Source organism: Ranitomeya imitator, chromosome 7 (assembly GCF_032444005.1).
Source record: "Ranitomeya imitator isolate aRanImi1 chromosome 7, aRanImi1.pri, whole genome shotgun sequence".
NCBI classification, from domain to species: domain Eukaryota; kingdom Metazoa; phylum Chordata; class Amphibia; order Anura; family Dendrobatidae; genus Ranitomeya; species Ranitomeya imitator.
In genome coordinates this window covers 153370253-153396564 of record NC_091288.1, presented here as the reverse complement: position 1 = coordinate 153396564, position 26312 = coordinate 153370253, and the positions used below count along the sequence as shown (strand labels likewise).

Below are 26312 nucleotides of genomic sequence, written 5' to 3'. Positions count from 1 at the left end.
AGAAGAGGATTCTTTACTGTTAGGGCAGTGAGAATCTGGAATTGCTTGCCTGAGGAGGTGGTGATGGCGAACTCAGTCGAGGGGTTCAAGAGAGGCCTGGATGTCTTCCTGGAGCAGAACAATATTGTATCATACAATTAGGTTCTGTAGAAGGACGTAGATCTGGGGATTTATTATGATGGAATATAGGCTGAACTGGATGGACAAATGTCTTTTTTCGGCCTTACTAACTATGTTACTATGTTACTATGTACACAGCCTGGAGGTGTGTTTGGGGTCATTGTCCTGTTGAAAAATAAATGATGGTCCAACTAAACGCAAATCGGATGGAATATCATGCTGCTGCAAGATGCTGTGATAGCCATGCTGGTGCAGTATGCCTTCAATTTTGAACAAATCCCCAACAGTGTCACCAGCAAAGCACCCCCACACCATCACACCACCTCCTCCATGCTTCACGGTGGGAACCAGGCATGTAGAGTCCATCTGTTCACCTTTTTTGCATCGCACAAAGACACGGTGGTTGGAACCAAAGATCTCAAATTTAGACTCATCAGACCAAAGCACAGATTTCCATTTGTTTAATGTCCATTGCTTGTGTTCTTTAGCCCAAACAAGTCTCTTCTGCTTGTTGCCTGTCCTTAGCTGTGGTTTCCTAGCAGCTATTTTACCATGAAGGCCTGCTGCACAAAGTCTCCTCTTAACAGTTGTTGTAGAGATGTGTCTGCTGCTAGAACTCTGTGTGACATTGACCTGGTCTCTAATCTGAGCTGCTGTTAACCTGATTTCTGAGGCTGGTGACTCGGATAAACTTATCCTCAGAAGCAGAGGTGACTCTTGGTCTTCCTTTCCTTGGGCGTTCCTCATGTGAGCCAGTTTCTTTGTAGCGCTTGATGGTTTTTACCACTTCACTTGGGGACACTTTCAAAGTTTGAACAATTTTTCTGACTGACTGACCTTCATTTCTTAAAGTAATGATGGCCACTCGTTTTTCTTTACTTAGCTGCTTTTTTCTTGCCAAAATACAAATTCTAACAGTCTATTCAGTAAGACTATCAGCTGTGTATCCACCAGACTTCAGCACAACACAACTGATGGTCCCAACACCATTTATAAGGCAATAAATCCCACTTATTAAACCTGACAGAGCACACCTGTGAATTGTAAACCATTCCCGGTGACTACCTCTTGAAGCTCATCAAGAGAATGCCAAGAGTGTGCAAAGCAGTCATCAAAGCAAAAGGTGGCTACTTTGAAGAACCTAGAATATAAGTCATAATTTCAGTTGTTTCACACTTTTTTGTTAAGTATATAATTCCACATATGTTAATTCATAGTTTTGATGCCTTCAGTGTGAATGTACAATTTTCATAGTCAGGAAAATACAGAAAAATCTTTAAATGAGAAGGTGTGTCCAAACATTTGGTCTGTACTGTGTATATATATATATATATATATATTGTGGTGCACTAAAAGGTGTAGTGCTGGAAGGAAGATATGTTTCTCCCAGCAGGATAAGTTTTGGCCTGTTATTTCCCTAAGGTTGAGGACCTGCAGTGATGTCACGATCATGTGATCAGCCCATGTGATGAATACCTCACCTGTGGGTGTGGCTATAGACTATGTAATGGAGTTTCTTTTGTTTGGCACATGTTATTCTGGGTATGGAACTAGGCTGGAAGGAGCCTGAACTGTTTTCTCTCCCACACATGTCACAAAGGTTGGTGACACGACTGTTAGCAGCCCTGGGAATGGCGCCTGGCGGAAGCCGCTGACCTGGCAGCCGCTTAGTTAAGCCCGTCCCGTGTAAGGGTGAGTCTGAGACCAGTGGTTCTCCAAGCTGGAGTATGTTTGTTTTCTTTCTCTTACTTTCTGTCTCGGACTGTTTAAAGTGACAATAAACCACTGAAGTTTTGACTGGAAGCCTGTGTGTTGCCTCATTACTGCGGCCCTGCCATTGCTCACCTGAGCTAATCCCTACAAAATATATATATATATATATATATATATATATATATATATATATATATATATATATATATATATATATATATATATATATATATATACACACACAATAGATACAGAGAGAGAGAGAGATATAGATATCTATCTACATACACTGCTCAAAAAAATAAAGGGAACACTTAAACAACAGAATATAACTCCAAGTAAATCAAACTTCTGTGAAATCAAACTGTCCACTTAGGAAGCAACACTGTTTGACAATCAATTTCACATGCTGTTGTGCAAATGGAATAGAGAACAGATGGAGATTATTGGCCATTATCAAAACACACTCAATAAAGGAGTGGTTTCGAAGGTTAGGACCACAGACCACATCTCAGTACCAATGCTTTCTTGCTGATGTTTTGGTCACTTTTGAATGTTGGTTGTGCTTTCACACTCAGGGTGGATGAGACGAACTCTACAACCCACACAAGTGGCTCATGTAGTGCAGCTCATCCAGGATGGCACATCAATGTGAGCTATGGCAAGAAGGTTTGCTGTGTCTGTCAGCATAGTGTCCAGAGGCTGGAGGCGCTATTGGTAGACAGGCCAATACACCAGGAGATGTGAAGGGGACCGTAGGAGGGCAACAACCCAGCAGAAGAACCGCTACCTTAGCCTTTGTGCAAGGAGGAACAGGAGGAGCACTGCCAGAGCCCTGCAAAATGACCTCCGGCAGGCCACAAATGTGCATGTGTCTGCACAAACTCCATGAGGATGGTCCGAGTGCCCGACGTCCACAGATGGGGGTTGTGCTCACAGCCCAACACCGTGCAGGACACTTGGCATTTGCCGGATTGGCAAATTCGCCACTGGCACCCTGTGCTCTTCACAGATGAAAGCAGGTTCACACTGAGCACATGTAACAGACGTGAGAGAGTCTGGAGATGCTGTGGAGAGCAATCTGCTGCCTGCAACATCCTTCAGTATGACCAGTTTGGCAGTGGGTCAGTAATGGAGTGGGGTGGCAGTTCTTTGGAGGGCCGCACAGCCCTCCATGTGCTCACCAGAGGTAGCCTGACTGCCAATAGGTACCAAAATGAGATCCTCAGACCCCATGTGAGACCATAGGCTGGTGTGGTTGGCCCTGGGTTCCTCCTAATGCAGGACAATGCCAGACCTCATGTGGCTGGAATGTGTCAGCAGTTCCTGCAAGATGAAAGCATTGAAGCTATGGACTGGCCCGCCTGTTCCCCAGACCTGAATCTGATTGAACACATCTGGGACATCATGTATATTGTGCAGTTTCACCTGTCTTTCACTAGGGGGACTTGTCAGGGAGTCACAAAAACATTGAACTTTAGGAAGGCAAAGTTTGAACAGCTTAGAGATGCCCTTAATCTGGTAGACTGGGACAATATCCTCAGAAATAAGAATACAGATAATAAATGGGAAATGTTTAAGAACATCCTAAATAGGCAGTGTAAGCGGTTTATACCTTGTGGGAATAAAAGGACTAGAAATAGGAAAAACCCAATGTGGCTAAACAAAGAAGTAAGACAGGCAATTAACAGTAAAAAGAAAGCATTTGCACTACTAAAGCAGGATGGCACCATTGAAGCTCTAAAAAACTATAGGGAGAAAAATACTTTATCTAAAAAACTAATTAAAGCTGCCAAAAAGGAAACAGAGAAGCACATTGCTAAGGAGAGTAAAACTAATCCCAAACTGTTCTTCAACTATATCAATAGTAAAAGAATAAAAACTGAAAATGTAGGCCCCTTAAAAAATAGTGAGGAAAGAATGGTTGTAGATGACGAGGAAAAAGCTAACATATTAAACACCTTCTTCTCCACGGTATTCACGGTGGAAAATGAAATGCTAGGTGAAATCCCAAGAAACAATGAAAACCCTATATTAAGGGTCACCAATCTAACCCAAGAAGAGGTGCGAAACCGGCTAAATAAGATTAAAATAGATAAATCTCCGGGTCCGGATGGCATACACCCACGAGTACTAAGAGAACTAAGTAATGTAATAGATAAACCATTATTTCTTATTTTTAGTGACTCTATAGCGACAGGGTCTGTTCCGCAGGACTGGCGCATAGCAAATGTGGTGCCAATATTCAAAAAGGGCTCTAAAAGTGAACCTGGAAATTATAGGCCAGTAAGTCTAACCTCTATTGTTGGTAAAATATTTGAAGGGTTTCTGAGGGATGTTATTCTGGATTATCTCAATGAGAATAACTGTTTAACTCCATATCAGCATGGGTTTATGAGAAATCGCTCCTGTCAAACCAATCTAATCAGTTTTTATGAAGAGGTAAGCTATAGGCTGGACCACGGTGAGTCATTGGACGTGGTATATCTCGATTTTTCCAAAGCGTTTGATACCGTGCCGCACAAGAGGTTGGTACACAAAATGAGAATGCTTGGTCTGGGGGAAAATGTGTGTAAATGGGTTAGTAACTGGCTTAGTGATAGAAAGCAGAGGGTGGTTATAAATGGTATAGTCTCTAACTGGGTCGCTGTGACCAGTGGGGTACCGCAGGGGTCAGTATTGGGACCTGTTCTCTTCAACATATTCATTAATGATCTGGTAGAAGGTTTACACAGTAAAATATCGATATTTGCAGATGATACAAAACTATGTAAAGCAGTTAATACAAGAGAAGATAGTATTCTGCTACAGATGGATCTGGATAAGTTGGAAACTTGGGCTGAAAGGTGGCAGATGAGGTTTAACAATGATAAATGTAAGGTTATACACATGGGAAGAGGGAATCAATATCACCATTACACACTGAACGGGAAACCACTGGGTAAATCTGACAGGGAGAAGGACTTGGGGATCCTAGTTAATGATAAACTTACCTGGAGCAGCCAGTGCCAGGCAGCAGCTGCCAAGGCAAACAGGATCATGGGGTGCATTAAAAGAGGTCTGGATACACATGATGAGAGCATTATACTGCCTCTGTACAAATCCCTAGTTAGACCGCACATGGAGTACTGTGTCCAGTTTTGGGCACCGGTGCTCAGGAAGGATATAATGGAACTAGAGAGAGTACAAAGGAGGGCAACAAAATTAATAAAGGGGATGGGAGAACTACAATACCCAGATAGATTAGCGAAATTAGGATTATTTAGTCTAGAAAAAAGACGACTGAGGGGCGATCTAATAACCATGTATAAGTATATAAGGGGACAATACAAATATCTCGCTGAGGATCTGTTTATACCAAGGAAGGTGACGGGCACAAGGGGGCATTCTTTGCGTCTGGAGGAGAGAAGGTTTTTCCACCAACATAGAAGAGGATTCTTTACTGTTAGGGCAGTGAGAATCTGGAATTGCTTGCCTGAGGAGGTGGTGATGGCGAACTCAGTCGAGGGGTTCAAGAGAGGCCTGGATGTCTTCCTGGAGCAGAACAATATTGTATCATACAATTATTAGGTTCTGTAGAAGGACGTAGATCTGGGTATTTATTATGATGGAATATAGGCTGAACTGGATGGACAAATGTCTTTTTTCGGCCTTACTAACTATGTTACTATGTTACTATGTTACTATGTCTCACACCATCCACCAACGTCACTTTGCTCCACAGACTGTCCAGGAGTTGGCAGATGCTTTAGTCCAGGTCTGGGAGGAGATCCCTCAGGAAACCATCCTCCGCCTCATCAGGAGCATGCCCAGGCATTGTAGGGAGATCATGCACGCACGTGGAGGCCACACACACTGCTGAGCATCATTTCCTTGTCTTGAGGCATTTCCACTGAAGTTGGATCAGCTTGTAACTTAATTTTCCACTTTGATTTTGAGCATCATTCCAACTCCAGACTTCCATGGGATACTAGTTGTGATTTACGTTGATCATTTTTAGGTTTAATTGTTCTCAACATATTCCACTATGTAATGAATAAAGATTTACAACTGGAATATTTATTTCAGTGATATCTAGGATGTGGGATTTTAGTGGTCTCTATTTTTTTTGAGCAGTAATATATATATATATATATATATATATATATATAATCTTATATGTGCCATGCGCAAAAAACGGTGACACACCCTGCCTACGGAGGAGCTACGGACCACTATTTTCGGGACTTTTCAGCGTATTACGGCCGTAATATACGGACCGTATTTGCATACGCTGAGTGTGACGCCGGCCTGAGACTGTATGTTTTCTGTGCCAGAAAATGAGACACAGATGCCACACACAGGACTGCCACTGATGCAGATTTGCCAATTTTAATCTGCACCCTTTTTTTTTCTTCAGGGAGACTAGTGAATAATTTTGGGCCACTGTATTAGAGTATATTTTCTGTGGCAGAAAGTGGCTTGAAGAGATATAATGGAAAAAAAAAAAAAAGGTACTGTCCTACAATTACAATATATGTAACATTCGCACCCTGACTGGGTGATGCGAGCGAGGATTGTGCCCCCACTGTGCAACAAGCCAGACTACCCTGGAGGGGCGTGACTAAGCAGCTACCTTGTTGTTTACTGGAGCCTCTAGTGAGGTCAGGCTTGTGCGGCAGGTAGATACCAGGTACCACTCCCGGGCAGTGTCTGGCTGTAGCAGCTGATCCCACTGGGTGACGGAACACCAGGGACAGGTGCGGGCAAGTACCGACGGGTACGGCTGGCACACAGGCAGGCGGACAGGAACAGAGCCACAGGATGCGGGACGGGAGCAGAGCAAAGACGTAGGATGCGGGAAGGGAGCAGACCCGCAGGATGTGGGATGGGAGCAGAGCCGCAGGATGGGAGCAGAGCACAGCTACAGGTTGCGGGACGGGAGCAGAGCAGAGCCGCAGGATGTGGGATAGGAACAATTTACACTCAGCAACATCCACTGCTGCTCATTTCTGGAAACACATATGAAGTCAAAATTGTCACAACACCTGTAGATAAATCCCCAGAGGTGTGTAATTTCCACAATGGGGTCAGCTGAGGGGGGATTCTGCTCTTCTAGCCCTTAGGAGTACTGTATATGTAGTCCCCAAACTATTCTACGATAACTTTTTCTCCAAGACTCAAATAGCACTCCTTCTGTTCTGAGTCTCATCTAGTGGTTAACCAGTACTGTACAGCCACATATAGGCTACTGCCACGTTCAGCAGAAATTGTGTGACAAATTTGGTGTCCGTTTTACCCATTTACCCATATTTTTTTTCTTCACTGTCTAATGGCGTAACATTCTGTGACAAATTCGTGGTGTGAATATGATCACTGAACCCCTAGACGAATTAAATGCGAGGTGTAGTTTGTAAAATGGGGTCACTTATGGGAGGTTCTGCTGTCCTAGTACCTCAGGGGTTCTTTCAGTGGGTTATGGCACCTGCTAACCAGAACAGCAAAAGTTGAATTTTAATATGGTGCTTCTTCCCTTCTGAGCTTTCCACTGTGCATCAAAGTATTCCCGATTACATGAAGGGTATTGGCGCACATAGGAGAAATTGCACAACAAACAGTGGTGTCATTTTTTTTCTTATTAGCCCTTATGAAAATTAAAAACTTGGGACTGAAACAACATTTTAGTGATAAAAATGTAATTATTCTTTCATCACCATCCAATGGTATAAAATTCTGTGAGACACGTGGTGTCACTGCACCACTAGATAAATTCATTGAGAGGTGTAGTTTGTAAAATAGGGTCACTTATTTGGGTTTCTGCTGTTCTGGCAACTCGGGGATTCTGGTCAATGGGACATGGCACCCTCAATCCATTGCAGCAAACTGACCTTCAATATGGCGCTTCTTCCCTTCTGAGCTTTGCACTGTGTGTCAAAAGTAGTTTTTGAGCACAGTGCGGCATGCAGAGGGAGACATGTGGGGGGAGGGGGGGGCGGGTGGATGAACATAAAGCATGAAATGGATGGTAAAGAAATCATCAATTTTGTCCAATCACCTTCTTAATCATAATCATATCAATGTACTAAAGAAAGGACTCAATTTTTGTATCCTGGAACAATTTGATATGACAGAATTTAAAATTGACTTGTACAAATCAAACTAGAAAAATACATCTTCACAAGACTTTTAAAACCACCACGACCGGAAAATCTCCGAGTGAGAACAAGAACGTTACCACTTCGGACCTGTTGGGTTTTATGACAATCGTACCGGAAGATAAAATCACAAAAACGAATATTGAACTGTTAAGTCTAAATGATGATGTGTCAAAAGAGAACAACTTAGATCCACCTTGTCTCTTTAAAGGCAGTATTAAATCTACTGTACTTACATCTTTCATCTGCACATAAACTCCCAGTAGTTTTAATTAAAAAAGAAACAGAAGATTCACAATTGGCAAGATGAAATAATTCGTAGAGCCGATAAAGGCAATAATATAGTCATCTTGACAAAAGAATATTAACAAAAGGAATCTTTAGGAGATGAAAAAACATATGGAACTAAATTGTGATCCAACTAATAAATTTAAAGACTGATTGAGGACACTTCTAAGAACACATTTAAACAATGGAGCTATCTTCATAGAAACAGCAGAGAATCTTTCCAATAAAACCACACTGGTACCATATGCCTAAAGTCCGCAAATTGCTGGAAACTCCCCCCGGCCTCCCGATAGTATCGGGAATAAGGTCTATCACAGAGGGACTTTCTAAATACTTTGTTTAGTTGCTAAAAACCTTTGTTACGTAGCATTCCAGCTTATATCAAGGACACAGGTGACTTTCTACAAACTCTAAGAAAGAGCGATTGGCCGGAGGGTTCACAGCTAGGAGCTAGCATCAATAGATATAGAAAGTTTACATACACGTATCCCCCAAACAGGTCCGAAAGCTATTAGCAATGTTCTAACAAATTCAGACATAAACAAGCGCAATATTGATTTTATTATTGATTCTTTATCATTTATTCTCGCTCATGATGCTTTCCAGTTTGATAAGGATTGTTTTTTATAAACCACTGGTACAGCGATGGCTACGCCTGTCGCATGTACCTTTGCTAACTTGTTTCCGTCTGAATTTGAGAACACATATTTACAGTACTAATAATGAATTCATTAAACATGTTAAAACTTACCATCGCCATGTGGACGATATTTTTATCATTTGGGATGGCACAGAATAGTAATTTCTAGGATTTGTAAAATATTTAAATGAAAACAATAACTTTAATATTAAATTGACTTCAGTATTTGGAAAAGATTTCTTAGAATTTTTGGATGTCAAAATTGATATAGTGGAAGGAACTATTAACACAAAAACATTTAGAAAAAAACACGGCGACCAATAGTGCACATCCGCACCACAGTAAAAAAAAACAAAAAAACATGCAGTCAGTATCTCAGGCAAATTAATAATAAAATTTATACTTTCCTAAAACAAGCTGAAGAATTAATCGAGAGATTAATAAAACGCAGATATCCACAATCTCTTTTACAAGAAGCACAAAATAAAACATACAAAAAAAAACACAAGAGGAATTGATTAAAAACAAAGATATAAAATTAAGACTAATGATTCCGAACAATCTAAGAAATTCAACTTCAGTTATAAGCACAATGCGAACTCAAATTTAATACAAAACCCTATCAGAAAAAATGGCATTCAATTGAAAGTGATCCAAACTTACAAGATAAAGCAAAAAAAAAAAATTAGGAGACATATAAGCACATAACAGATTCCTATCAGAGAAAAAAAAAGCACATGGCTTGGCAAACACAATTTAGTAGGGAATTTTAAATGCAGAAATTGTTCTTTTTGCAATCTGCATATTACAGGAAAATCCATAAAAGTAGGTCCTATACACCACAATAGGGAAAACTATTAATCCACTTTTTATTAGGTTCAGAGAGCACTTTAAATCTATTACATCAGGTAAAGGTTCATTTAGATTGACTAGACATATGCAGCAACATCACAACGCCAATCCATACTTATTGCATGAGATCTTGTGAGAAGCGGAGGTTGCGTGTAGGTAAGTACTGGTAAGTACATATGGTGGCAGTATGGAGACACATGGGGCCAGGATGAGAGGACATATGGGGCAAGGATCGTAGGACATATGGGGCCAAGATGGGAGAACATATGGGGAAGGATGAAGACATGGGGACTGGATGGGAAAACATATGGGGGCAGGATAGAGACCCATGAGGCCAGGATAAGAGATCATATGGGGAGGATGGAAGACACATGTGGCCAGGATGTGAGACCATATGGGGCAGGATGGAGACATGGGGCCAGAATGGGAGAACATATGGGGCCAGGATGGAGATACATGGGCCAAGGATGGGAGATGATATGGGAGCAAGATGGAGACACATGTGGCCAGAATGGAAGAACATATGGGGCCAGGATAGAGACACATGGAGCCAGGATAGGAGATCATATGGGGCAGAATGGAGATGCATGGGGCCTAAATTGGAGAACATATGGGACCAGGATGGGAGAACATATGGAGCCAGGATGGAGACACAGGGGGCCAGGATAGGAGATCATATGGGGGCCAGATGGGAGAACATATAGGGATAGAATGATAGAACATATAGGGTAGGATCGAGACTTATGGGGCCAGAATGGGAGAACATATGGGACCAGGATGGAGATACATAGGGCATGGGATGAGAGATGATATGGGGGCAGAATGGATACACATGGGGCCGAAATGGGAGAATATATGGGGCCAGCATGGGAGATCATATGAGGGCAGGATGGGAGAACAGAACTGTGGATGTGTAGTTGAAAAGTCTACAGACCCCTATTAAAATGGCAGTTTTTTTTTTCATGTTAAAAAATCGTACAAAGAAGTATTATTTCAGAAATGTTTTCATCTTTCCATGTCACCCGTATTCTGTACTAATCCATTGAAAAATAAACTAAAATAATTTTGGATGGAGGATAAAAACAAAACTAAAATAATGTGGTTGCATAAGTTTATAATTTTGGGATTTATTTTTGTGGCGCCCCAGGGTCCTGGTCATCGCAGCGGTATTGCTTTCCTCTCGGGGAGAGTGATGCTACATTTGGAGGCAATGAACGAGAACTCTTTGTCAGGTAACACAATGCATGCCAATGCATGCAACATGTTCACACTCCAGACCAGAAGGGGGAGCTCTAAGCCTGTTTAAGGTGAACTCCCCTATAAGAACATCCTGATCTGGAGGGAAAGGGTCAGTTCCTGTCAGAGAGACAGAGGGAAAGGAAGGAGAGGAGCCCTGTGGCCTAAAGTGCTGCAGCTCCTAGGAAACAGACTGATAGAAAGCCGAACATATTGCAGTGAGCGTGCAAGGAAAGCAAAGCAAAGGAGAGGATACCAGAAGGGGACCAGCCCTGCACAGGCTGCCTCCTTCTGAGGCACAGAATCCCGGTAGCTGGCACACCGAGGGAGTAAGGACCTTTATTCTTTAATTCAGAGACCGGCAGGACAGCTACTTGCAGGTTACCTGTCCACACCTACACTCAGGAGGCACGGTGGCACCCCTCAGAGGCCGGGGCGTGCTAGAGTCCCTATAAACAGCCTCAAGCCACCAGTCATACGGGTATTGTCATATCCTATACGGGGGACAGAGAGAGAATGAAACACCAAATCTCTAAGACCCTTATGTGAAGCCATAGGCAGTAAGGGACTACACCACCGCAGCGCAAGGGAAGGCTACTGATTTCCACCTGGACAAGGGAACCCTGGACTTGCCTCCAAACCGGCCGGACTCTGCCTGCCCTGTGATCTGGTTCCTTGGACTGTGGATGCTGAAGTCTTCAGTAAAGGTAAAGAGACTGCACCCTTGTGTCCTCGTTCTTCTCTGTGCCTCTCACCACCCACCATCTACACACCGGGAAGCCCTGGCGACATACTTCAGCTGTGAGAAGGTATACCATCTAGCTGCCATAACATCACCCCAGTGGACCCCTTAAAGCAGCGTCGGTCACCCTGACCGAATACCACAGGTGGCGTCACGAACATTCCCCTTAAAGACCTTTCCCTTTAATACGGACATCCCAGGGCCACGGACCGGGTCAGCCACCGTGACATCCCCCTGTGAACCACAGGACCCGGTACCGAGTACCCCACGGCCCCATGGGGGTGATCCATTTTTTTTTTCAGAATTAGCCATAACATTTAGTCAGTACACGGCTGCTATCATTTACAGTGATTCTGATTAACCCCAAATAAGGTGTAGCTATCTTTCTAGTGGGAGTTTCCCAACATTTTCCAGTAAAAGTCATAAACAGCTTACAACAGAGCAAAGGAATCTCATTGTTGTGAGTGAGGAAAAGGGAACAAAAACTTTTCCAAGGCATTAGATAAAACAAATAACACTGAGGAGATGGACATCAAAAAGTGGTTTGCATTTGACACAACAGTGACATTACCTAGAGTTGATCCAGTTACAGTTTCTATAAAAAAAAGAAACACAGACAGTGCTTGATAGGGTAAAACATCTATTGGTTAATTTATCCTGTGGACCCTCAGGACTGGTCTCACCTGCGATGTCAGCAAGTTCTTAGGCCCATAAAAGAAAATAGTCCAAAAGAATCTAACTGCTAGAACCACATGAAGGTAGCTGTAATCTGGGATGAATCCTGGCAATAAGATTTCAATTTCCCTTCAGTACCACCATAGGAGAAATTCCGCATGATCAAAAGTACATTCAAATTAATGGCAGTCCATCTAATTAAAGACAGGTCCTCAAGAATTAGAGATGATCTTTGTTACCTTTGTGTCCAAGAAATGTTGATCCTCAACAGAAAATTCTTCTTTATTAAATCAGAATTAAGTGTATGATGATGAGTTTACATCAGAAGAATCTGGAAAATACTTTACTTTTTGTCTTTCTTTTTAAGGTTTTATCTGCAAAAATTTTAACTTCCAAAAATGGCCAACCTTACTGTTGTCCCTGAGAAAGGTTTGTCTGATGAGCCTATGCTTATTAAGGTGACTGGACTCCAACCTTCCCAAAAAGTGACTATTCGATTAACACTGAAGGATGACAAGGGTGATCTCTTCCAGTCACGGGCGTTCTATGAAGCTGACAATCTAGGAGAAGTAAGCTTGGATAAAACGCCTGCAGTTGGAGGAACCTACCAAGGCATACATCCCATGGGTCTAGTGTGGTCCATGAAACCTTTAAAACCATTTCAAACTCCTATGAAAAAAGATGTTGAAAACAGCCCATTCCAATACACAGTGGATCTGATCGATAGTTTGGCATTAGGACTTTCTGCCGATCCACAGCCTACTCTATCCAAGACGTGTACAAGATGGCATATGGCTCCAGGAATACAAAGAACAGTGATCCAACAAGGGAAGATCAGAGGCACTTTATTTTGTCCTACAGGTAATAAAATAAAGGATGTGCTATATTTTTACATATACAGTGATTACATTCCTTTCCTGGTTTCCTCTGACTGCTAATTTCTCATGTTTAATGGCTTCTTATCTTCTATAGTATAATACAGGATAGCCAGGTCTTTCACCGGGAAGGGCAGCATCCAAAAAGGAAAACCACCTATGCCAAAACATGGTATCCATCCACAGACAGCTGTTTCAGGGTATTTGCCCCTCATCAGTGTGGAGTAGGAAACTGGCTATTAGGAGCAGTGCCTAGTAAAAGGACTAGGATGAAGGACATAAAGATGAATGACCTCGGGGAGTTCAAAACATCCAACACCGCGGAGACACCATCACGTGTTTCTCAACGCAGTGATCCAGAACACTGCCCCCATCCCTTATGGGAAATATGCAAATGCATGTAGAAAAGCTGCGGAGACACCATCACGTGTTTCTCAACGCAAGCAATAAATAGCCAGGTCTTTCACCGGGAAGGAACAACCACGGGAAGGGCAGCATCCAAAAAGTAAAACCACCTATGCCAAAACATGGTATCCATCCACAGACAGCTGTTTCAGGGTATTTGCCCCTCATCAGTGTGGAGTAGGTGTTGGATGTTTTGATCTCCCCGAGGTCATTCATCCTTATCTTTATAGTCCTTTTACTAGGCACTGCTCCTAATAGCCAGTTTCCTACTCCACACTGATTTGTGTGCGTTGGATTTGTGGGTCAGCGCAGCAGTGGGAAAATTCTCCCAATGTGAACTTGCAGTGACATAAAGGTACCGTCACACTCAGCGACGCTGCAGCGATATAGACAACGAGCCGATCGCTGGAGCGTCGCTGGTTAGGTCGCTGTAGAGACGTCAAACACGGCAACACCAGAACGATGCAGGAGCGATCCAGTGACGTAACGGCGACTCACTTATCGTTCTCGCTGGTTGTTAGCTCCAAACATTGCTGGCATCATTGCTTTTGCTGTCAAACACGACGATACACGCCGACCTGACGACGAAATAAAGTTCTGGACTTTCAGCGATGACCAGAGATGTCACAGCGGGATCCAGATCGCTGCTGCGTGTCAAACACAACGAGATCACTATCCAGGATGCTGCAACGTCACGGATCGTTGTCGTTCTCGTTGCAAAGTTGCTGAGTGTGACGGTACCTTTAGACTTATTTACTCTGGTTGACCCACGGATGTCAATAACCTCCCACCAGCTACATAGAAGGCAATTTAATAGCTTGTCAGACAGGCACACAGAACGATTTTTAATAGACTGTTCCCTATACACAGATTGTAAATGTTCTGGGCAGCACATGATCTGTTTAAACAGGATGATGTGCTCCTGAAAAGAAAGATTTTTAAAGAAGCTTAAAATTAATTTCTCCCAACAAACAAGCCTTTTGCTCATTCGTTAGCATCCTGTTTACACTGCCTGATTTTTGGGCACTAAGTGTTCCTTGAAGGGCTTGTCTCTGATAATCATGTGGTGTAAATGCACCCTTAGGCCACGTTCACACATGCATTATTTGGTGAGTTTTTTTACCTCAGTATTAAGCCAAAACCAGGAGAGGAACAATCAGAGTATAATAGAAACACGTCACCACTTCTGTATTTATCACCCACTCCTGATTACAAATACTGAGGTAAAAATACCCCCTTCACGACATGCGCCGTACTAGTACGGCGCATGTCATGTCTCCCCTTTGATGTGGGCTTCAGCGGTGAGCCCACATCAAAGTCGCAACATGTCAGCTGTTTTGTACAGCTGACATGTGCGCGCAATAGCGGCAGGTGGAATAGTGATCCACCCGCCGCTATTAACTAGTTAAATTCCGCTGTCAAACGCTGACAGCAGCATTTAACTACCGCTTCCGGCCATCGGGCCGAAAATGCGGTCATCGATCGTCATGTGATCGGGGGTCAGCAATGCGTTAGCATGACAACCTGAGGTCTCCTTGAGACCTCTATGGTTGTTGATGCTGGCTTGCTGTGAGCGCCACCCTGTGGTCGGCGCTCATAGCAAGCCTGTAATTAAGCTACATAGGAGCGATCTGATGACCGCTGCTATGTAGCAGAGCCGATCAGGCTATGCCAGCTTCTAGTCTCCCATGGAGGCTATTGATTTAAAAAAAATATGAAAAAAATAAAAAATATACAAGTTTAAATCACCCCCCTTTCGCCCCATTCAAAATAAAACAATTAAAAAAAATCAAACATACACATATTTGGTATCGCCGCATTCATAATCGCCCGATCTATCAATTAAAAAAAAGGATTAACCTGATCGCTAAATGGCGTAGCAATAAAAAAAAAATCAAAACGCCAGAATTATGTTTTTTTGGTCGCCGCAACATTGCATTAAAATGCAATAACGGGCGATCAAAAGAACGTCTTTGAACAAAAGTGGTATCATTAAAAACGTCAACTCGGCACGCAAAAAATAATCCCTCACCAAACCCAAGTTCCCGAAAAATGGAAACGCTACTGGTATCGAAAAATGGCACAATTGTTTTTTGTTTTTTTTTGTTTTTTTTAGAAAAGTTTGAAATTTTTTTTCACCACTTAGATAAAAAATAACCTAGACATGTTTGGTGTCTATGAACTCGTAATGACCTGGAGAATCAAAAGGGCAGGTCAGTTCTAGCATATAGTGAACCTAGCAAAAAGGCCAAACAAAAAACAAGTGTGGGATTGCACTTTTTTGCAATTTCACCACACTTGGAACTTTTTTCCCGCTTTCTAGTACAAGATATGGTAAAACCAATGGCGTTGTTCAAAAGTATAACTCGTCCTGCAAAAAATAAGCCCTCACATGGCCATATGGCTCTGGGAAGGAGGGGAGCGAAAAAACTAAAATGCAAAAATGAAAAAGGGCTGCATCTTGAAGGGGATACTAACCATATTCTGAATGTGTGAACGTGGCTTAAGACTAGGTTCCCACAATGAGCTTTTGAGGAGTTTCTGATGTTAATCAACCAAATAAACAACTATATGTGTGGTCGTGTATCTGTATAAATATATAACACCTATAAATATGAAACAACAACCAATGATATGAGATTAAAATATAAATTTTATTATAAACACAATAATAACAGTTTAAAATTCAGGAAAGGACCACCTGGTGGCAGTAGAATGCAGGTTATCATACAAGGGCATGTCAGTAAAATTTAAATAATTGATTTCCAAGGGAGTCAGATAATGTAACGAGCGTGGAAATCTCACCATAAATGATTAAAGGTTGAGGTAATTTTGCATATATTGCACTGTTCCCATTACATAGTATATTCCATATGGAAAAATAAAAAATAAAGTGAACATCGTGCACTGTGGAAATCTCACTATAAATGACCAAAAGTTGAGGTAATTTTGCTTATATTGCACTGTTCACATTACATAGTATATTCCATATGGAAAAATAAAGAATAAAGTGAATATCGTGCACTGTGGAAATCTCACTATAAATGATCAAAAGTTGAGGTAATTTTGCTTATATTGCACTGTTCACATTTCATAGTATATTCCATATGGAAAAGTAAGGAATAAAGTGAATATCGTGCATATAGCAGAGTTGATATTACAAAAAAATACTCAAAAAATAAATACAGTGACAAAAAAGTCAAATTTACCCAGAAAAATCTAAATAAATAGTAAATAATAAACTACCTCAAAAGGGCACCAAATAAGTCACATTGCACTGCGTGTTAATAGTACAATATAAAGTGCATGTATCAGGAAAGTATCCATTAAAAGTGAACCCAAAATAAATATAATAAAGTGCTGTGCACAGTAAATAAAGGGGGAAACAAAAATATAAATAACATCAAATAGTTACCAAGTGCACCAAAATGTAATCATGTGAAATATTTCCATGGTCAGACATACCCTGATGATAAGCCCGCACGGCCCAACACGTGTTTCGCTTCAGCTTTGACGAGGGAGACTCTGATGTTGCAGATTTTCTGCACCATTTCTGCACCCATTAAGTTAAACAGGATACGTGCATTTCTTCCGAAAATACAGTGTAAAAAAACTCACAGAAAACTCATTGTGGGAACCTAGACCAAGGCCTCATTCAGTTGTCATTTTTTTTTCACATAAAAAAAAACAAAAACAGACCAAATTTCATTAGTGATCAGATTTTCATCAGTGTTATTTGATCTTTATCAAAGTTTAGTCTAATTTTCATCAGTTTTTCTGATATACGGGAAAAAAATAATTATACACCATCTTTCTAGTAGTCTGTGAAAATCAGACCACACTTGGATGGCATTTGAGTGCTCTCTGATTTTTTTTCATGGACCCATAGAATTGAATTGCCAATTTTGATCTGACACGCTAATCAATATGGGACACTTCTCAACAGTTTTGCGAGGACTAGTTGGTCTGTGACAAATCACAGACTTGTGAACAGCCCCATTCACTATTATAGGTATGAGTTCTTTTCATGAAAAACATGGAAAGGAAAGCAAAACACTGACATCTGAATTAGGCCCTAGAGTAGAAGGACATCTTTAGGATAGGTTCTCATCCCCTAAGGCCGGCTTCACACTCAGCGTATGAAAATACGGTCCGTTTTATACGGCCGTAATACGCTGAAAAGTCCCCAAAATAGTGGTCTGTAGCTCCTCTGTAGGCAGGGTGTGTCAGCGTTTTTTGCGCATGGCATCCTCCGTATGTAATCTGTATGTCATCCGTACTGCGTGTTTTTATCGCAGGCTTGCAAAACCGACATACGGCTATACAAGGGATCCATGTGTTAAAAGAAAAAAAAAAACATATATACTGTATATATATATATATATATATATATATATATAATGTCAGCACATCTTCCAGATGTGCCTTTTCTGGGGTGGCTGGGGGCAGGTGTTTTTAGCCTTCGGGGGCCAATAACCGTGGACCCTCTCCAGGCGATTAATATCTGCCCTCAGTCACTGGCTTTACTACTCTGGCGGAGAAAATTGTGCGGGAGCCCACGCCAATTTTTTCCGCCATTTAACCCTTTAATTTACTAGCTAGAACGGCCAAATTTTGCATAGACACACTAATGACATTAGTAGTGTGGAATATGCAAACAAAATGGCGATATGAGATGGTTTACTGTATGTAAACCAGGTCTCATATCATGTTGGGTTTAGGAAGGAGAAAGAAAAAGCCGGTAATTGAATTACCGGCTTTCTGCTATATCGCGCAGGATGAAATATTAATATATATACATATATGTGTCTCACTGACATATATATATATATATATATATATATACCTATTCTATGTGTACACATTTATTCTACCTATTCTACTGTAAGCTGTCAGTGTGATTTTACTGTACACCGCACTGAATTGCCGACTTTTCTTTCTAACAGCGCTGTGTATTCCTCGCAAGTTACACTGCTGGTCCGTGTGTAATCCGTATTTTTGGGGCTTCCATAGACTTTCATTGACGTTTTATTTGCGCAATACGGTGACAAACGCAGCATGCTGCGATTTTCTACGGCCGTAGAAAGCCGTATAATACTGATCAGTTTAATACGGCAGATAGGAGCAGGGGCATAGAGAATAATTGTGCCGTATTTTATGCGAGTTTTACGGACGTAGTTTCTGTGCTCTTACGTCCGTAAAACTCGCATGTGTGAGGCCGGCCTTAATGTAAACAATGGGCCTGATTCATCAAAGCTTTACCTCACAAAATTTTAGATGCAACTTTCATTCTCTACCACAAAATTGTGAGTTATAAAGAAAAAATGTATAACTTGTAAATATGCAATTAATAGACTTTATTTTTATGAAACCAGTTTATCTGCTCAACTTTTTGTAATCGGTGTTAATGTTTTCATCCAATGATTTTATTTTCTTCCATTAGAGTAGTAAAGATGATTTATTTCTGCTCATGTAAGAATTTCAACTCAGTTGAAAAAAAATAAAAACCCCAAAATGATATTCTTGTATTTCATGCTGTAACAGGCAAAGGAACATTCCCTGGTATCATTGACCTGTTTGGTGGAGCTGGAGGTCTTGCAGAATACAGAGCTAGTCTCCTTGCCAGCCATGGATTTGTGGTGCTCGCTCTGGCATATTTTGGATATTCTGATTTACCGCGATCATTTGAAAAACTACAGCTGGAATATTTTGAAGAAGCTGCAGATCTGCTTCTGAAACATCCCAAGGTATTAAATGTCACTTTTAGCCAAATATATTTATGAAGGTTCAATTTCATTGGAGGATAAACACAGAAAAACGAGTGTTTTCGGTAACTTGAAATTTGAGACATTACTGAATTGTTTAGACGTTCTGAAAAGAACCCTTAGGCTATGTGCACACGATGCAGATTTTGCTGCGGATCCGCAGCAGTTTCCCATGAATTTACGGTACAATGTAAACCTATGGGAAACCAAAAACGCTGTGCCCATGCTGCGGAAAAAAACGCACGTAAAAAAATGCGCGGAAACGCAGTGGATTATTTTCCGCAGCATCTCAATTCTTTGTGCGGAATCCGCAGCGGTTTTACATCTGCTCCAATAGAAAACTGCAGATGGAAAACCGCAGCAGAATCCGCAGTAGAATCCGCAATAACCCCGCATTAAAAACCGCAGCGGTTTTCCAATGCGGATTTATCAAATCCGCTGCAGAAAAATCCGCAGTGGCCCATTCTACGTGTGCACATAGCCTTAGGCTGGAGTCACACACAACGTATATAAATAAAAATAATAAAAAGCGGTCCGTTTTTCACAGACGAGAATCGCACAGATGTTTCATGAACAGTGATCCGTGTGCAGTGTGAGGATGCAATTTTTTCTACAAAAAATATCCGTGTGTCATCCGTATGGCGAGATTTTCTAGCCGGCTTGCATAATGGACATATAATAGATTTCATGGGCTCAAATATTTGTGAAAACACACATATATATATGTGTATATATATATATATATATATATATATATATATATATATATATATATATATATATATATATATATATATATATATAATTTACACAGTGCCTTGTCAAAGTTTTTGGCTCTCTGGAACTTTTCAACCTTTTCCCACATTTCATGCTTCAAACAGAAAGATACAAAATGTAAATTTTTGGTGAAAAATCAACAAGTGGAACACAATTGTGAAGTTGAACAAAATTTATTGGTTATTTTAAATTTTTGTGGAAATTCAAAAACTGAAAAGTGGAGTGTGCAATATTATTCGGCCCCTTTACTTTCAGTGCAGCAAACTCACTCCAGAAGTTCATTGTGGATCTCTGAATGATCCAATGTTGTCCTAAATGCTTAATGATGATAAATATAATCCACCTGTGTGTAGTCAAGTCTCCGTATAAATGCACCTGCTCTGTGATAGTCTCAGGGTTCTGTTTGAAGCACAGAGAGCATCATGAAGACCAAAGAACACAACAGGCAGGTCCGTGACACTGTTGTGGAGAAGTTTAAAGCCGGATTTGGATACAAAATTATTTCCAAAACTTTAAACATCTTAAGGAGCACTGTGCAAGCGATCATATTGAAATGGAAGGAGTATCATACCACTGCAAATCTACCAAGATCCGGCCGTCCCTCTAAACTTTCATCTCAAACAAGGGGAAGACAGATCAGAGATGCAGCCAAGAGGCCCATGGTCACTCTGGATGAACTGCAGAGATCTACAGCCAAGGTGGGACAGTCTGTCCATAGGACAACAATCAGTCATACACTGCACAAATCTGGCCTTTATGGAAGAGTGGCAAGAAGAAAGCCATTTCTCAAAGATATCCATAAAAAGTGTCATTTAAAGTTTGCAACAAGCCACCTAGGAGACACCAAACATGTGGAAGAAGGTACTCTTGTCAGATGAATCCAAAATCAAACTTTTTGGCAACAATGCCAAACGATATGTTTGGCGTAAAGGCAGCACAGCTCATCACCCTGAACACACCATCCCCACTGTCAGAAATGGTGGTGGCAGCATCATGGTTTGGGCATGATGCAGGGACAGGGAAGATGATTAACATTGGTCCAAGTGCTATGCGATTTTGTTTTGTTTTTTTCATCGCATAGCACTCGTCCGTATTATGGTCTAGTGTGACTCCGGCCTTACGTTCCTTACAGCAGCAGAACAGATGGGGATATTCTCCACCCTGCGAGCTGATAGGACAGGTGGAAATTTTAATTGACATTTAACCCCTTCCCGACCCATGACGCCACGTAGGCGTCATGAAAGTCTCTGCCAATCCGACCCATGACGCCTATGTGGCGTCATGGAAAGATCGGGTCCCTGCAGCTCCGGTGAAAGGGTTAACTCCCATTTCACCCGATCTGCAGGGACAGGGGGAGTGGTAGTTTAGCCCGGGGGGGTGGCTTCACCCCCTCGTGGCTACGATCGCTCTGATTGGCAGTTTCACTTTCAACAGCCAATCAGAGCGATTTGTAATATTTCACCTATTATAACGGGTGAAATATTACAATCCAGCCATGGCCGATGCTGAAATATCATCGGCCATGGCTGGAAATACTAATGTGCCCCCACCCCACCGATCGCCCCCCCAGCCCCCCGATCTGGCCGGTACACTGCTCCGGCTCCCCTACGTCCAGTGCTCCGCTCCCCCCTGTGCTCTTGTCCGCTCGCCCCGTGCTCCAATCACCCCCCCGTGCTCCAATCACCCCCCCCTGCACTCCGATCCACCCCCCCTCGTGCTCCGTTCCACCCCCCCGTGCTCCGTTCCAGCCCCCCCGTGCTCCGTTCCACGCCCCCCGTGCTCCGTTCCACGCCTGCCGCGCTCCGATTCCCACCCCCCATGCTCCGATCCCCCCCCGTGCTCCCCCCCACCCTATCATACTTACCGATCCTGCGGGGCTCCGTCCGTCTTCTCCCTGGGCGCCGCCATCTTCCAAAATGGCGGGCGCATGCGCAGTGCGCCCGCCGAATCTGCCGGCCGGCAGATTCGTTCCAAAGTACATTTTGATCACTGAGATAGATTATATCTCAGTGATCAAAATAAAAAAAATAATAAATGACCCCCCCCTTTGTCACCCCCATAGGTAGGGACAATAAAAAAATAAAGAAATATTTTTTTTCCCACTAATGTTAGAATAGGGTTAGGGGTAGGGTTAGGGTTAGGGCTAGGGTTAGGGGTAGGGTTAGGGGTAGGGGTAGGGTTAGGGGTAGGGTTAGGGCTAGGGTTAGGGTTTCGGTATGTGCACACGTATTCTGGTCCTCTGCGGATTTTTCCGCTGCGGATTTGATAAATCCGCAGTGCTAAACCGCTGCGGATTTATGGCGGATTTACCGCGGTTTTTCTGCGCATTTCACTGCGGTTTTACAACTGCGATTTTCTATTGGAGCAGTTGTAAAACCGCTGTGGAATCTGCAGAAAGAAGTGACATGCTGCGGAATGTAAACCCCTGCGTTTCCGTGCAGTTTTTCCGCAGCATGTGTACAGCGATTTTTGTTTCCCGTAGGTTTACATTGAACTGTAAACTCATGGGAAACTGCTGCGGATCCGCAGCGTTTTCCGCAGCGTGTGCACATACCTTTAGAATTAGGCTATGTGCACACGGTGCGGATTTGGCTGCGGATCCGCAGTGGATTGGCCGCTGCGGATTCGCAGCAGTGTTCCATCAGGTTTACAGTACCATGTAAACATATGAAAAACCAAATCCGCTGTGCCCATGGTGCGGAAAATACCGCGCGGAAACGCTGCGTTGTATTTTCCGCAGCATGTCAATTCTTTTTGCGGATTCCACAGCGTTTTACACCTGTTCCTCAATAGGAATCCGCAGGTGAAATCTGCACAAAAAACACTGGAAATCCGCGGAAAATCCACAGGTAAAACGCAGTGCCTTTTACCCGCGGATTTTTCAAAAATGATGCTGAAAAATCTCACACGAATCCGCAACGTGGGCACATGGCCTTAGGGTTAGGGTTGGAATTAGGGTTATGGCTACAGTTGGGATTAGGGTTAGGGGTGTGTTGGGGTTAGGGTTGTGATTAGGGTTATGGCTACAGTTAGGATTAGGGTTAGGGGTGTGGGGGGGTTAGTGTTGGAGGTAGAATTGAGGGGTTTCCACTGTTTAGGCACATCAGGGGGTCTCCAAACGCAACATGGCGCCACCATTGATTCCAGCCAATCTCGTATTCAAAAAGTCAAATGGTGCTCCCTCAATTCCGAGCCCCGACGTGTGCCCAAACAGTGGTTTACCCCCACATATGGGGTACCAGCATACTCAGGATAAACTGCGCAACAATTACTGGAGTCCAGTTTCTCCTGTTACCCTTGTGAAAATAAAGAAATGCTTGCTAAAACATCATTTTTGAGGAAAGAAAAATGATTTTTTATTTTCACGGCTCTGCGTTGTAAACGTCTGTGAAGCACTTGGGGGTTCAAAGTGCTCACCACATATCTAGATAAGTTCCTTGGGGGGTCTAGTTTCTAAAATGGGGTCACTTGTGGGGGGTTTCTACTGTTAAGGCACACCAGGGGCTCTGCAAACGCAATGTGACGCCCGCAGACCATTCCATCAAAGTCTGCATTTCAAAAGTCACTACTTCCCTTCTGAGCCCCGACGTGTGCCCAAACAGTGGTTTACCCCCACACATGGGGTATCAGCGTACTCAGGAGAAACTGGACAACAACTTTTGGGGTCCAATTTCTCCTGTAACCCTTGGGAAAATAAAAAATTGTGGGCTAAATAATTATTTTTGAGGAAAGAAAACGTATTTATTATTTTCACGGCTCTGCATTATAAACTTCTATGAAGCACTTGGGGGTTCAAAGTGCTCACCACACATCTAGATAAGTTCCTTTCGGGGTCTAGTTTCCAAAATGGGGTCACTTGTGGGGGGTTTCTACTGTTTAGGCACATCAGGGGCTCTGCAAACGCAACGTGACGCCCGCAGAGCATTCCATCAAAGTCTGCATTTCAAAACGTCACTACTTCAATTCCGAGCCCCGGCATGTGCCCAAACAGTAGTTTACCCCCACATATGGGGTATCACCGTACTCAGGAGAAACTGGACAACAAATATTGGGGTCAAATTTTTCCTGTTACCCTTGGGAAAATTAAAAAATTCTGGGCTAAATAATTATTTTTGAGGAAAGAAAACATATTTATTATTTTCACGGCTCTGCATTATAAACTTCTGTGAAGCACTTGGGGGTTCAAAGTGCTCACCACACATCTAGATAAGTTCCTTTCGGGGTCTAGTTTCCAAAATGGGGTCACTTGTGGGGGGTTTCTACTGTTAAGCCACATCAGGGGCTCTGCAAACGCAACGTGACGCCCACAGAGCATTCCATCAAAGTCTGCATTTCAAAACGTCTCTACTTCACTTCCGAGCCCCGGCATGTGCCCAAACAATGGTTACCCCCACATATGGGGTATCGGCGTACTCAGGAGAAACTGGACAACAACTTTTGGGGTCAAATTTCTCCTGTTACCCTTTGTAAAATAAAAAATTGCAGGCTAAAAGATCATTTTTGAGAAAATAATTTTTTTTTTTTTTTTCATGGCTCTGCGTTATAAACTTCTGTGAAGCACTTGGGGGTTCAAAGTCCTCACCACACATCTAGATTAGTTCCTTTGGGGGTCTAGTTTCCAAAATGGGGTCATTTCTGGGGGATCTCCAATGTTTAGGCACACAGGGGCTCTCCAAACGTGACATGGTGTCCGCTAATGATTGGAGCTAATTTTCCATTTAAAAAGCCAAATGGCGTGCCATCCCTTCCGAGCTCTGCCGTGCGCCCAACCAGTGGTTTACCCCCACATATGAGGTATCGGCGTACTCGGGAGAAATTGCCCAACAAATTTTATGATCCATTTTATCCTACTGCCCATGTGAAAATGAAAAAATTGAGGCGAAAAGAATTTTTTTGTGAAAAAAAAGGACTTTTTCATTTTTACAGATCAATTTGTGAAGCACCTGAGGGTTTAAAGTGCTCACTAGGCATCTAAATAAGTTCCTTGGGGGGTCTAGTTTTCAAAATGGGGTCACTTGTGGGGGAGCGCCAATGTTTAGGCACACAGGAGCTCTCCAAACGCGACATGGTGTCCGCTAACGATGGAAATAATTTTTCATTCAAAAAGTCAAATGGCGCTCCTTCCCTTCCGAGCCTTACCATGTGCCCAAACAGTGGTTTACCCCCACATATGAGGTATCGGCATACTCAGGAGAAATTGCCCAACACATTTTAGGATCCATTTTATCCTGTTGCCCATGTGAAAATGAAAAAATTGAGGCTAAAAGAATTTTTTTGTGAAAAAAAAGTACTTTTTCATTTTTACGGATCAATTTGTGAAGCACCTGGGGGTTCAAAGTGCTCACTATGCATCTAGATAAGTTCCTTGGGGCGTCTAGTTTCCAAAATGGGGTCACTTGTGGGGGAGCTCCAATTTTTAGGCACACGGGGGCTCTCCAAACGTGACATGGTGTCCGCTAAAGAGTGGAGCCAATTTTTGATTCAAAAAGTCAAATGGCGCTCCTTCCCTTCCAAGCCCTGCCGTGCGCCCAAACAGTGGTTTACCCCCACATATGAGGTATCAGCGTACTCAGGACAAATTGCACAACAAATTTCGTGGTTCAGTTTCTCCTTTTACCATTGGGAAAATAAAAAAATTGTTGCTAAAAGATAATTTTTGTGACTAAAAAGTTAAATGTTCATTTTTTCCTTCCATGTTGCTTCTGCTGCTGTGAAGCACCTGAAGGGTTAATAAACTTCTTGAATGTGGTTTTGTGCACCTTGAGGGGTGTAGTTTTTAGAATGGTGTCACTTTTGGGTATTTTCAGCCATATAGACCCCTCAAACTGACTTCAAATGTGAGGTGGTCCCTAAAAAAAATGGTTTTGTAAATTTCGTTGTAAAAATGACAAATCGCTGGTCAAATTTTAACCCTTATAACTTCCTAACAAAAAAAAATTTTGTTTCCAAAATTGTGCTGATGTAAAGTAAACATGTGGGAAATGTTATTTATTAACTATTTTGTGTCACATATCTCTCTGGTTTAACAGAATAAAAATTCAAAATGTGAAAATTGCGAAATTTTCAAAATTTTCGCCAAATTTCCGTTTT

At 42.3% G+C, this 26312-nt stretch overlaps 1 protein-coding gene across 1 annotated transcript in view; it reads left to right on the top strand.

The window, feature by feature from the left end:
- Positions 1-26312, top strand: part of LOC138644966 (acyl-coenzyme A amino acid N-acyltransferase 1-like) — a 122948-nt gene that overhangs the window by 57953 nt on the left and 38683 nt on the right. The window contains exons 2-3 of the mRNA XM_069733914.1: positions 12768-13261; positions 19225-19427. Coding sequence (XP_069590015.1) covers positions 12799-13261; positions 19225-19427 — 666 coding nt within the window. The 5' untranslated portion in view covers positions 12768-12798. The remainder of the gene's footprint in view (positions 1-12767; positions 13262-19224; positions 19428-26312) is intronic.